At 28.8% G+C, this 15,194-nt stretch overlaps 1 protein-coding gene across 1 annotated transcript in view; it reads left to right on the top strand.

Annotated features, from left to right (window-relative positions):
* LOC107440721 (glycine receptor subunit alpha-2) overlaps positions 1 to 15,194 on the top strand; it is a 103,426-nt gene that overhangs the window by 81,420 nt on the left and 6,812 nt on the right. The window contains exons 5-7 of the mRNA XM_043047056.3: positions 955 to 1,181; positions 5,679 to 5,761; positions 11,940 to 12,074. Of these exons, the coding sequence (XP_042902990.1) occupies positions 955 to 1,181; positions 5,679 to 5,761; positions 11,940 to 12,074 (445 nt within the window). The remainder of the gene's footprint in view (positions 1 to 954; positions 1,182 to 5,678; positions 5,762 to 11,939; positions 12,075 to 15,194) is intronic.

Genomic DNA, 15,194 nt, shown 5'->3' with positions numbered 1-15,194 from the left:
ACGTGCATTACAGGCCAAGGTTCCGAGGTAGGTTTAACAGAATGTAATTTGTTTTCGCTTAGAAGGTCCCAAGTGTTGCTACCATAAACATCGATCAAATTTGCGTATTTAGTTTTTGAAGTCAGAAAATGGTATTGATAAGGTTTATCTAGTTGAGGCAAATAGTGGAGCAGAGTCAGCCTTGTCCTTTCCGTATAATACTTACCACACTGGAAATGCAGAAAAATAAAATTTTAAAACTCTTCTTGTACAGAGATGTCAATATATGTTGATTAAAAATTAAAATCGGATGAGCTTCGTTTCTTTACATGTCCCAGCTGCCGCAGTACGCTCAAACTCTCCGAGTAAAAACAAAATAATTTTAGCTCGGAATGAAAAGAAATTAGTCGTAAAGCTATAAAGGGATGGCAACTGCTTCCGCGGAAAAAACAGAAGAAATTGCAGGAATGCCGTAGCCACAAGTAAGATCAGCCACAACAATCCCACAACCAACAATGTCCAGGGGATTTAGATCCGTTTGTAAAATCTGTATTGCATTGGGGAGGAGGTTCACCGAACAGCAGATGAAGATGAGCTAGTCTAGTGTGGCCAATTCGGAGACGGGTGAGCTTGACATGTGCACTACGGAAACACAACACAGGCAATGGATTCAAATCAATTATTTCAGCGATTTCAGGATAAACGTTCGATTCAAGAGTTCCTGGTGAGATCCGCTAAACATAAAGTGGAAATAGCCTAATCTTCAAAGCAAGAGCTACTTTTCTATGTAGAACCATTGTATGTTAGAACCATTTGTAATCAAATAGATTTTGCTACATCTTTAGCAAATTGATTGGATCTCTGAACAGGAGAGGTTAGCATGCAAGGGCTTAAATAAAAAGCCAAATGTTATTTCCCAACTAATATGAGATGTTTAGAATGTTTTATGATTACAAATTGAATTTTTGTTTTCAGACCTATGTAGCTGATATATTTATGTCCCAAAGTTGGAAAGACTACAGATTAAGGTTACCTGAAAATATGACAATGAAGTATCGGCTGCTACCTGTGAACTGGCTGAAACGTATGTGGAGGCCAGACTCTTTTTTCAAAAACGCTAAAAGAGTCACTTTCCAAGAAATGACCATTCCTAACCACTATATTTGGTTGTATAGCGACAAAACAATTTTGTACATGGTAAAGTAAGTAGTATATACATTTTTATGAAAATATTTATGTTGCATTAATGGCAATATTGGTTTCCTAATATACAACGTAAACTTATATGTAACGAAAATCTCAATAATATGTATTATTCTTCCTTTTTTTATTTAAAACTATTATAATGCAATAATATGCAGAAAAATTTAACCATAAACACTTAAAAAATTATTCTATTACAACAGTATTTAGAAAACTTCAACCATAAACACTCAAAAAATTTCTTTGATTATGAATTTTTAAAACGATAATAGTTACCCTTCTACGCTCTTAAACTTTAATATTTGCATTATTTCTGGATCACTCGAATAATTGTTGCTTTGTATTAATATGTACAAACAATTTAGGACTTTTCTAGCAACACCACTGCAATCCAAGATCCAATCACGTTTATAAATCTTTACTATATGAAAACGTAAGTAAAAAATGAAACAACTAAATAACTTTTGATCTACTTGTCGTATAATCCCGTACTAAGAAGTAATATTAATCGTTTAAAAGGATAACCTTTCAATTTGCTAATTGATTAGCATAGGCGGTATGTTAATCCATTTTTTGCTAAAGGTGCTTAAACGCACCATTTCAGTTTATATATTTTAAAATCACTGTGACACATAATTTTATTTTTTAACTATTTTGAAGGGTTCTGAAGACATCTATGAAATATTAGCGTTTTAATTAGAATAAACACTTTTTGTTAGAATAAACACTTTCTGTTCTAGGCTCGTTTTTTTTCCCAACCTGAAACAGTTATTGACAAATTCGACTTTTTGAAAATGTATAATTATTCCATTAAAGATTAATCATATCTTTTTATGATAGACTAAAGTTGCAAGTTACGTAAATAAAATAAAACAGTCATAAAGAAACTAATGTTCAACAAAATGATTTATCCATTGATTTGGTTAATGGTATACGAAATCAGCATTTTATTTCTAAAATATAATATTATTTTTCTTGAATAAAACTTTTCTAGCGTTTTAATCAATATAATTAAAGCATATTTCAATGAAAATTATGTCACATTTTAAAAAATATTTTAGGTTATAATAAATGGGCTAAGTTACAAAATCAGATGTTTACTGTTTTGCTTTTAATATTTTTGATCGAATCAAATTTTTTTATATAAATCATGGATTTATGCTATTTGGTATTACTTACTAAACGTCATAAAAATATAACACTGAAACTCATTCAGAAATTATAATTATATAATGAGAACAGAAACGTGTATTCAAGAAACTAGTTTGAGAAAAGTATTTTTTAACAGTTTTAAAAAATAATGCATTTAGAACATCGATGCACTTTTCAGATATCCCGAACAATTCAGAATATTTTTTTAATATTTATGAAACCGTTTTGTTTCTTTCTACAATTTTGAAATGCCAGTAATAAAAACAAATAGTATACCCTCTCCAGACTGATTTAACCGAACTGTTTGAAAAAAATATCAAATATTTGACCATTTTTGTTAGAAAAATTGAAGTGGTTAAAAAGAAAAATTGAAGAACTACAATCTCTCTTACGTATAAGAACTTAAATTTCACATAAAATATTTTCCTACATTTCAAGCTATTTAAGTTTTCAACGAGTAGAGAAAAAGTTTTCTGTATTGGTACACTTTTTTTCCATTCCTTTTTAGAAGTGCCTGTGGAAGAACTCAGAAATTTCGGACCAGTTTTTTTTTACTTCAAGGAACGCCTTTTTTTTTTATCTTATTCTTATCTGGTTTTTTTTATGTCCTCAATCCGTTTAGCTTAAAGCTCACATGGGACAAAAAGGGAAAAAGAGTCCAGTTCCGAAGTTCTTTTGAGATTTTGTGATATACTTTCAAACGAATACAAATAAATGCTTCAGTTAATTCGTTCTTTTTCCGGCTATTTGAATAGATGATAATATACTTGTTAACGTGGTCACTACTTTGAAGAAATTATATTGTTGCTATTTGTTCTTTCTCCGCGTATTTGAATAGGACGATACTTGTTAACGTGGTCACTACTTTGAAGAAATTATATTGTTGCTATTTGTTCTTTTTCCGGGTATTTGAATAGGAATATAATACACTTGTTAACGTGGTCACTACTTTGAAGAAATTATATTGTTACTATTTGTTCTTTTTCCGGATATTTGAATAGGATGATAATATACTTGTTGACGTGGTCACTACTTTGAAGAAATTATATTGTTACTATTTGTTCTTTTTCCGAGTATTTGAATAGGAATATAATACACTTGTTGACGTGGTCACTACTTTGAAGAAATTATATTGTTACTATATGGAGCATGAAAATAATTTGAGATGTTTTAGTGAAAAATTTTCAGTAATGCGTCAAAATTCTAGAGTTGTTACTGGAAAAAAAAACTTAATACCTAGTAGATCCTCATGATCAAAGCAAAATTTTAAATACACAAATTTCAATATAAGCAATCGATTTTTCATATTAATCGAAATACTTTGTTATCTAGTCTCTTTCAGAAAGAGATAATGCATTGATAACTACCACATCTTATAAAGGACAAAGCATTTAATGCAAGTGTGGTATCAGGTTAAATTTGGTAACTAATCAACTAAAATATATCCTATCATTTTTAATCAAAAACTTACTACTAGTCTTTAACTTGACTGTTACCTCTTATTTCGAAATTCAAATAATTCGAACTCTAATAGGTTTATTTTTTTAAAATTTTTTTTTACTTTTATTGTTAATGCACTTTAAATAGCAGAGGTCGTAACTGTCCTAAATTTTTGTAAATATTTGAAAAAAAATGATCCTATCTTTTTCTTATCTTACTTTTTTTACCCATTTATTAATAAAAGCCTCCTATTGCGCTGGGGTTGCCTTATGTTCGACAGAAAACCCTATCATTTGAAAACCATCGACGTCATTTTGCAATACACTAACAGGTTAATTAGAAATGTCTGCAGTATTTTCTTATCAGTCAAACACTTTTAGGGTATTTGCAATAAGCTCAAATACTACTTTTTAGCAAATAAAAAATTACATCATTCGTTGCTCAGTTAACCTAATTTATTTCAGCTCTTTTGCTATGAATGCAGATACTTTTAGGCTACATAGAAAATTGATCATTCATTGCTGAATTAGTTGAAACGGCTGATTACTTATACTTCTATATTTAAAGCATCGGCACAATACAAGGGTAACGGTATTAAGGATTGTAATGTGCCGACTAAATTATAAATTTTTTAATTAACCTAAAGTTTTATGAATTAATTATAATAATCCTGAAAAATATTGAACTGAATAGAAAGTGATACAGACTTTTTAAACTTGTTTGCACACTGTCGTCGGCAATTGCAAAAAGTTTGATTTTTTAATTAGCCTGAGGCATACCTTTCCTTTAAATTAATAGTAGATATTACAGGGTGTCCACAGTTGAGCGGAGGATTTGTACGATGAACCGATTTGATAGAAAGTGCAATCTGAATAAAATTTCCAGCGAAGGACTGGTTGATTTCAAAATTGAAAATCTCGAAAACAAAAGGCAATAAATTAATGAAAACAGCTGTATGTTTATTGTGAAAGCTGTAAAAGCTATAAACAAAAATTTTAGAATTTAGTTACAAGGGTTGCCGAGAGATGGCGCTTCAAACCATCTATAGCCAGAGCATTTAATTCTAACGTTAAAACACAAAAGGAGTTTGTCATACAGGATTGAGAGGATTGAGCCGTACATTCTATTAAACAACATGTAAAAAATTAATTAATAGATTGATAGTCTTATATGGCAATTGTATTTTTTTTTTTAAAATTCTGTACAGTGTACAGCGCTATTTGTTGGCAACTTTTGTAATTTGATTCCAAAATTTCAGCGTAAACTTCTTACAGTTTTCACATTATATATACCGTTTATTTCTTTCCTCTATCGTTCTTTATTACAGATATTCTTAATTTTTAAATCAGTCTATCTTTCGCAGTATATTTTGTATTATTTTATTACCGGTTTTGAACTAATTTTTTTTTCGATTGTGTTTATGACTATCAATCGTTTAACTCTATAGCCTCGTAATTTTGAGCCCAACCCAGAAAAAAATTAAACTTCTAGATCGACATAGATTAGATACCACGATTAGCTCGACAGAAAGATGATTCTAATCGATGATCCATGTACTACTAAGTCTGTACTACTACGTCAGCACTGCAGTTGATTTAAAGCCTGTAGCTGAATTCATATCGGCCAGCCATCGCTAAGATTCGAACCTGAATTGCCTAATTAGTAGGAGGAGACCGTTCTATCTACTTAGCCACTGCTTCTCTAATATTAGGATTTGGAGATTTTCTGCAAAATTTGGATACATATTTTTATGTTTTCAACTACCATGCATTGATAGTATATCGAATTATCTCAGCATGAATTACGCATACATATTAATAACTCATACTAAAAAAAATTTACAGGTTATTCATATTTTTAATGAAAAGTTTCCACAGTTACTCCGAATTTCGATTTATTTTCAGATTAACGCTGCTGTTATCTTGCTCCATGAAATTCGAAGCTTATCCACATGACACACAAGTTTGTTCAATGAAGATAGAAAGTTGTAAGTAGTTGATTTAGTGTTTAAAAATCGCGTTTTTTTTCAGAACATTTTTTTTAATTTCCTAAGAGCTGCACAATCAGTCTTCCCGATCCGCAGACCTAGTGCGTTCTCCAGAAATAGTATCCACTCTTTCAGAACCCCCACAATGGATGAGATACCGTTGGCCATGTTAATTTGGACTTCCAGTTTCTGCCACACTAGATGGCAGCACAGAGACTCTTATTTGGATGCTAAAGTGCACTAGGAATTTAATTTTGCCGGAAATGCCAAGAGCGAATAAGGCACTCTAGGGGATCTTTTACATGTACGACATGGCCGCTGAGGATTTTCTGCATCCCGAAAATCCTCAGAACATTGAGCCGTTCATAAACAACCTAATTACGTCTTTTGCATAGCGCTTATCTTCATATATGAAGAGCTTGGAACAATGTAAGGATCCATATTTAATTTTATCTGCACTAAATACATTAAAAGTCGGAAACAAAAAGTTGTTTTTATATGAAAAACACCCCAGGAAAAAAGTGTCAGTAAATGATTTAAATACCACTTGATTTCCACGGTGGACATGACCGCGTGGTAGTAATTACGCCAAGCTAGAATAATTCGCATTTAGTTTGTGGTATCTATATCTCCGCGATTGTTTTCAATACATAATCCCAAATAAACTTTATAACAATGAACTTTCATTCATTCAACTTTTAATAAACAAAGGAGGACATGCTGACAAAATTGGAAATGCTGGTGGCTAACAGATTAAGCTTTTTAAAATTTATATTTTGATAGTATGTTAGTGCAATGTGGTTTTTTCTAAATTAACCCAATAACGCCCAACTTATTGTACTTCAATAATGGGACTTCAATATTGTACTTCAATAAGAGTAATACATAAACATCGGTATTTCTTACGTTAGCTGCCACATATATTTCTTTAATCCATCAGTTTTTTTATGCTTTTTAACGAAAGAATATTTCTCCAAAAAAAATGGTGCTGGGTGCTAACAAATTCAATTGAAATAAAACATTCTTTTAAATTAAATGTAAGTAAGCTGCAATTTTCTTAAAGGAAAAACACGTAAACATGTTAAAAATCTTTTTGTCATTCCTTAAATATTAAATTAGAACAATTTATGCAAATCATGACTCTTTGTTTAGCCTTACACATATTCTACAGATATATACTGTCAGAGATTTTAAAATAAAAGGCAATAATGTTTTAATAATAACATCGTTAATAAATTTATATTTTGATAGTGTGTTAGAGCAATGTGATTTTTTCTAAATTAACCCAATAACGCCCAATTTATTGTACTTCAATAATGGGACTTCAATATTGTACTTCAATAAGAGTAATACATAAGCATCGGTATTTCTTACGTTAGCTGACACATATATTACTTAATATAAAATTTAAAATTTGCACTTCATATTTTTAGGTCTAAATCAAAAGCTTTATATTCCAAATATACTATAGTGAAAAAAACTGCCGTATTTTATGAAGTTAGTAATAGAATATTTGATCCATCAGTTTTTTTGCTTTTTTAAATATTAATATTTCTTTAATTATATTAATAATATAATAAATATTAATAATATAATTAATATTTGTCAAAAAAATGGTGCTGGGTGCTAACAAGTTCAATTGAAATAAAATATTCTTTTAAATTAAATGTAAGTAAGCTGCAATTTTCTTAAAGGAAAAACAAGTAAACGTGTCAAAACTTTTCGTCATTCCTTATATATTAAATAAGAATAATTTATGCAAATGATGACTCTTTGTTTAGCCTTACACATATTTTACAGATATATGCTGTCAGAGATTTCAAAATAAAGGGAAATAATGTTCTAATAATAACATTGTTCGCAAAATTTCCTAAAAGCTTGAAACTCAAGGCTGAAATATTATTTAGGAATGTAATGAGTCAGCTTTCTCTAATGAATTATAAAATCTGAATTACGAAATCAGTAGTACTGGAGATATTCCTCGTCATTCACTCTTTGCATTTGTAATATTATGCATACATTTAATGATCATTTTCAAATGCAATATCGCATGCATAAGCTCGATAAAAGTACTTCTGGCGTTAATGCTCGACCGATATCTGCCGTAAGAGCTAACAATTTCAAATTTCAACCAATCAATGGATTGTCGAAATCGGTGACGCTTAACGATATGCTTCAAGTTACAAACGAATGTGAAGGAGACACTTAACAAATTTAAAGGTTTAATACAAAATATTTTTTGGTATTTAGAGTAAGTGTCACGATTCTTATTAAAATTAAGAATTAATTGTTCGAATAAATAAAAATATCTATTCGAAAAAAAATCCATTTAATTTATTACTTTTCTTTATTATGTATGGTAATTGGTTTTTATTTAAATATGGTAAAATTAATCATTTTGAAAAGAATGGCTGATAAATTTTTTTTCTTCTGACTATCGGTATTTTGTTAGAGATGAAAATATATGAAGATGATGTTATTTGTATTAATAAGCGTTATCTACTAGTGTTAAAAAACAGAATTTATGCTTTTGAATAGTGAAAGAAATAATGAAATACACATACCGAATATTTTATTAAATGAAATTTATTGTTTCAAGTAGGATATACTTGTATCAACTTCTTTATATCTTATAATTGCTCCCGGATGCCCCGTCAGGGAGCACCCCTTAAGCTTTAATATATTGTATTAGTTTTATGTTTTTACAAAAGGAAGTTTTTTTTCTGTTGAGAGAATAAAGTGGTAGCACAACTGTTTTATCATTAGATTTCATTTAGAAAAGAAAATAGTTCTATCAACTACAATACATTAAAAATAAAAATGTTAATATTTGAATCTGAAATTTTAGTATATATTTCCTTTTTAGTTAAGTGAAAGGTAAACAATATTTACTTGGTTTGGTATAACAAATATGTACAATTATTGCAAAATTTCTGCACTAATAGTAATTTATTATTCAAGTAGCCCTTAGTTAGAATTACTTGGAGAAAACTGCCGATAAAAAAAATAGTAGTAAGATGTCTGTGATTAAACAAAGTGGCTATTTCCTAATATAAGCAGTCACCTTTAATGTAAAAAAACCCGAAAGATTTCAAATCGACAGAAATATATTTATAATAATAATTTACTTATATAGATGAACGCTCTAATTTTGAAAAATTAAATAATTAAAATGCAATTTTTTAAAAAAAGACTTGTTTGTGAAATGCAATGGGTTACAACCATAGATGTATAGTATAGGTAGGCTGCTCCCGATGCATTACACGCGGAAATTAACAACCCTATAACGTGATTCGTTGACCAGTTCACTCTCCTTTAAGAAGCTTTTCATTTTTCATTATTTCCTTAATTTATAATGAGATAATGAACCTAAAAGCTAGGTTTTTATCTTTAATTTATGAAATCAGTACAAATTATTAGAGCCAAATATGATGATTATTTATAACCAATCAATTATGCTAGTAATTCGATGATTCTTGGCGTGTTTATTTTTAGTGTTTATTTTATTGTCTTAGTGTTTATTTTATTTCAGTTTTTAAAGTTAGCCGCGGCAATATGAGTTTATTTAAACAAACATTCAACTTAAAATTATTCATCATATTTTTTTTATGTTGTAACAGATTGAAATAAATAATTTCATTAGCTGCAATTATAAGCAAAATAAAAAATTGCTAAATAAAATTATTGCTCAATTAAGAAATACAAATATGTAATACAATATAAATACATTTATTTACTGAAATTATAAATAAATACAGATTTAATTTAATTAGACTTTTAATTTAATTTATATTATTAAATAATTAAACATATTTTGTGTGTATATATTTGTAAGTAACAAAGTCTTGAACTATGGTATGCAAAACAATTATTCAATGAGAAAATTGTGGCAGATTGAAAAAATGTGAATTAAAATATAAATATTTTTATTTATTCGAATAGCATGTACTTTAAAGTTATGAATTGTTTATTAAACTTTGCTCAAAATATTCTATACTTTTGTCCAACTTGTTATATACTAGTGATAAAATATGCGAATGAAAGCTATTGGAAATATTTATTCTAATTTTAATTTTTAAAAAAAAGTTTTTTTTTTTTCATTTTGAGTAGTTAGTAGTTTTGAGTGTTCAACTTGATATTACATTTTGTTTTATTGCGCAAAAATTATGAAACTACAAAGATGTGTTGAAAAATGTACAGGGAGTATAATGGAATAATAACTTTAACATTCGATTATTAGTTCGAGAATTATTGACTGTAAAACTTGTAGCAAAAAAAAGCCATGTGGACCGCTCTACAGGCCGCGGGAAAACTTCAAAATTGAAAATTGGTATGTGAGAGCCATATTTATTTATGAACAGAGAATTTTCGACATTCCAATTTGTTCGAAAATTATTGCAATTATTAGCTCATTTTTGCGATTTTTATCACTCTTTTCGTTACATTTTGCCTTGCTGCACTTAAAATTGCGAAGGTGTGTAGGAAAAAAAATGCAGAAAGTACGACGTAATTTAAAATTTCAGATTCGACAATTATTAAATGTTAAACTTGTAGGGAAGGAATACCGTATTTGGTCAATCTCTAGCCATCTGAAATACAACTACGGAGTTAAGCTTTGACGAGCTGAAAGAACAATTTTCAATTGTGAAGATACGCTAATTTCGTTTCGAAATTTTACTTTTTTCGACACTTGTTGGAAGTTTAAGTTCTTTTTCGTGATTTTTCTGCTTTTTTGCTTTAAATATTGACTATTGTTGTAGAAAATGTCTTTATATCTTATAAACTCGAGTAGATGTCAATTAAAAGAGAAAGACATTACGTGTTGGCAAATATAATTTAATTAGGAATGGTCATTTCTTGGAAAGTGACTCTTTTGGCGTTTTTAACTTAATATTTATTGGAAAAAAAATAAATAGCTGCATAAAGAGCGGTAAGAAACATTCCCTATTTGAATTGTTTTAAATTTCCTCAACGAGTGAAATTACTGCTCAATTATTTCGTTTTATTGATTCACATATTCGGTGTTCTTTAAGTTAAGGGAAGTCTGTAAGACATATACCAATAAGGCTAAAACTGATATTTTTCGAAGTACCTTTTCTCAGCATCTAAACAACATATTGCTTCAGTTTTTTTCACGGAATATTTACATATACATACATGTTTACACTGCGATAACTGTTAATACATATCTTTGACAGAAATTTGTTTTTTAAAATTATGAACTGAGAACCTTTAATTTTCTAAAAAGTTTCATCAAAAATCTTTCCTAACTCAAAAAGCTTTAGTATTAGTTTAGTTAAAAGTTTTAGCTAAAACATTGTCACAGCATACAACTGATATAATCTTCAATATCCCCAAAAAATTTCAAAGCTATATCATAACTAGTTTCTTAGAAAAGGTACATCATAAAAGGTCAGTTTTAGCAATATTGATTTATGCCCTACCGTTTCCCCTTAAACTTTCTTTTTTTCAAATTCAGAATATTATTTTTCAAATCCAAATAATCACCCATTTCGCCAAATCCCGGTCTGTTGCAAAAGGATAATCGATTATTGTCGTAAGCTTAACATTATTTATAATTGGAATAAACTTTACTGACACCTTATCATGATTTAAAAATCAAAGTTTTCAAATAACTAAGAATACGTTGTTTCCTGTGGAAGAAGCAATTTTTAGTAAACTTGTATACATGTCTTTGTCTTCTATTACATTTATTTTAAAACTCATAGCTAAATATGTTATCACGATCTTAGTTGTTTTTAAAATTGGTTAAATCAAAATATATGCTAAATAAACCATATTAACTAAATGTTACCTTAGTTTAAAAACATCTTAAAGACACGGAATCTGTAATTTCTTTTTGTTCGTATAGATACTGGTGTTGTTTTATTTATTAGAGTATAATTTACATAAATGTCATGTTATCACAAATATTACAAACTTTCCTTATACCCGTTTTTTTTTTCAATTACAGAATGTCGGCTATTAACATGAAATGTCTGCTTCCCTTAATACATTTTGTATTGGCAACGAAGACCATGACATACAACTCAATTTATTGTGCAACATTAAAGAAATATATCGATTAGAAAATTTCAAAAATGTTTTTTTTTTTTTTGCTATTTGATTTAAATGGAAAATAAAATTAAACAAATTGAAATTTTTGTTTTGTTTCTAGTATCTTATACTACAGACGATCTAATATTTGATTGGGAAACAGAGGTGCCTCTAGTAGTAGACGACGATATCGAATTACCACAACACAACTTAGTTGACACATCTTTAGGAGATTGCACTAAAGTGTATTCTACAGGTAAAGTCTTTTCCTTTATTGGGTAGTGTTACGAATTTTTCTGATTAATTTTTTAAGTAAGGTTGTATTGGGTCGGGTTGACTCTTTTCATGAGCTACTTTCATTATTTTTTGACAGCAGGCCAATTTTTGACTGTTTGGTGTTATTTATGAAGATTTAAAAACCGTCACATTGACACAAGTTCATGTTAACAATTTTCCTGTTCAAGAAAACCAGATTTTTGTGCTTTTTTTTCAACTTATACGATATATAATAGAACAAGTTATGGAAATCAATGAGACTATCTAGAAATAATTTGTTGGTTGAAGAATTTGATAAATTAGCCATACGTTGAAGAGGATTGATTGATGTATTGGGAGTACAAATTAAGGCCTGTTTATACGGTCCAATTTCTTGAATCCGAGAAATTGGACGGATTTCTCTGTCCAAGAAATTGGATGATTCGTTGACATTATCCAAGTTCTTGAATGTCACTGATTCGTGGAAAGGAGAACTTGCGCATGCGCATTGTTCATATTCAACATTATAAAATAATACTTACATAAGTTTAAAATTACTAAATAAATTCAAATAAAATCATAATAACACAAATAAACCGCAACAGATCAATTTATTCGGACTAAAATATATGAAAACAGACAACAAAATGACATAATTTGCTGCCTGCTTGTTGACGTCACAAAACCTCAGACGCTGATTGGTTAAGGGAGAAAAAACTTGGATGGAAAGTAGAGCTCTACTATCGTCCAAGAAGTTGGACCAAGTTCTTGGATGATTGTTTACACGATCCAGGCTCAAAGCAAAACAAGTTTCCATCAATATCAATCAATCTCTGCCCAAGAAATTGGATCGTCTAAAGGCCTTTAGCTCGGTCGGATAATTTTTGATAACAATCGTCTGCGCTGAAAGTAGCTGTGTTTTTTTTGCCAGATTCTTAAAAACTTAAGTACTTGACCACCTATTTGACTACACCCTATGAGTATGAAAACTGTTTCGATATTAACTTAAAAAACAGTAATCATTCTCGCAATTTTTAGAGTTTTTTTTTAAAACCAAATTTTGATAAGTATTACACTACTGTTTTCACGGTGTTCAATTTAATCAAGTTAGAAAAAGAACATTCTTTCATGAAATTTCAAGAACAAAAAAAATCAGCCAAGGGCGAATCAAACCTTTCCTGTTAATTAATAATTTATATTGATTTCGCCTCACATAGTTCCTTAATGTAACTAAAACGGTTAAAATAGAAAATATGTGTGCAACCAAAAATGGTCGAAAATTCAAAAATAAATTTCATTCAAAAGTTTGTGAAATGAAAAATTTTGAATATTTTATAATTTTAATAACGACATTATTGACTAAAAATTTAATTTATTAAAAAAATTTAATTCATTTCATGAATAGCTGGCAAATTAATGGATTTAGCGTAAGATTTAAAATTGTAGCAAATCTTATGCTTTTTTATTTATATAGGTTTCTAACAATTCCATTGAGTACCGATATTTTTCTTTGTCTTTCTATAAGTTATAACGTATATTATGTCACAACTTAGTATAGATTAATTAATTCATTATATGCATGGCTCCCAAATTAAATAAATTTGACGTAAAATTTTATGATTAAAGTTGTAGCAAAATGGATGCTCTTTCTAATTAGATACGTTTTTAATAGTTCCATTCAGTTTTGTTATATCCTTTCATTATACTTATTACTCTAAATGCCATAACTTTTCGCTGAGTTGCAATGTACTATTTACACATAGTGAAAATTAATTAATTCATTACATGCATCACTGCCAAACTTTTACAGATTTACCGTAAGATTTTATAGCATACTTTATGCTTTTCTATTCATGTGCGTTTTTAATAGTTTTAGTTAGTCCTGGCATATACTTCCTATTCTAAATGTCATTGTCTTTTTCTGAGTTTTATCGTACGCCATCTTAAAACTTAGTATAAATTAATTTAGATAAGTATTTTCGTGAAAGAATATGTGACATAACTCTTCAATTAAACAAAATATTCTCTTCAAACCACTCTTTCTCCTAGCAAAAATAAAATTATTATTCTTGTAAGTTGTTTACATTACTCTTATGAATATTAATTAGAATGAACTGAAACAAAACTAGATTCTTTTCTTAAATCCATTCAAAGGATTCGGATTTCATTGAAACTGTCAAAAAAAGTTTTTAGTTTTAAGTTAATTAAACGAAGTGATTGTACGTGAAATATGTACGTGAAATGCTTGGAGCATGCCTTGTCTTTTTGTTTTCTAATTTAGGTTTATAAACTTGACATCTTATTAAGGTAAAGTAAGGAATTCTGTCGGAAATAATTAGACTTTTTTTTCTTACTTTTATTTGCATTGTCACTTTCCATTTCGGAATTGTAATATCTACTTAGTACAAGAGCCTGCGGAACTTTGATTACTTTTCATTAAAAAAAATCTTAATTATAAATTTTAAGTAAAGTAATAAATTAAAATTGTAAATCATTTTTGTGAAAGTATTGTATTTCTTCATCATATCTTTTTTTATATGTGTTTGTAAATTTAAAACTACAAAGAAATCGAATTTTAAATGATATTTTGCTTAAATTTTAAAAGAATTATCGAGAAACTGAATAAATGCAGATTAATTAGAATCTTAACTGAAATTCTAGTTTTTCTTGTGGCAAATAATAAATAAAAGAAAACGTGTGCTCTGCTTTAAGGATTAATCCCGCTCTACCTTTTGTTTTTGAATAATTTATCCCAACTCATGTTATTTCATTAATCAACAAGGTGGCTACAATCTAAAAAAATGTAAAAAGTTCTGACAGGTGTTTCTTGAGTATGTTTAAAATTTAAAGAGGGTTTTAGTTTTATCTTAATTCTGGGAACTCATGTGGTCAGTTTTAACTCTTACATCCTCTAATTTACTTATATTTTTGGTCGGGAGGATTAAGTTTAAACAGTTTGCATAGTTAATCGTTTCTATAACTTTTGAAATTTTTCCAGAGTATGACCAATTTGTAATTAACTTAATTCCTTACCAAGTAGGGAGTTAATGCAACATTGTGTAGTGACAACAAAAACGCCTTAAGCAGTCATATTAAAAAATAGAAAGGGCTATAATATTAT

Source organism: Parasteatoda tepidariorum, chromosome 9 (assembly GCF_982258835.1).
Source record: "Parasteatoda tepidariorum strain Cologne lab strain chromosome 9, Ptep-v5.0, whole genome shotgun sequence".
NCBI lineage: Eukaryota > Metazoa > Arthropoda > Arachnida > Araneae > Theridiidae > Parasteatoda > Parasteatoda tepidariorum.
Note: the sequence above shows the minus strand (reverse complement) of the source record. Positions and strands in the feature narration are given on the sequence as shown.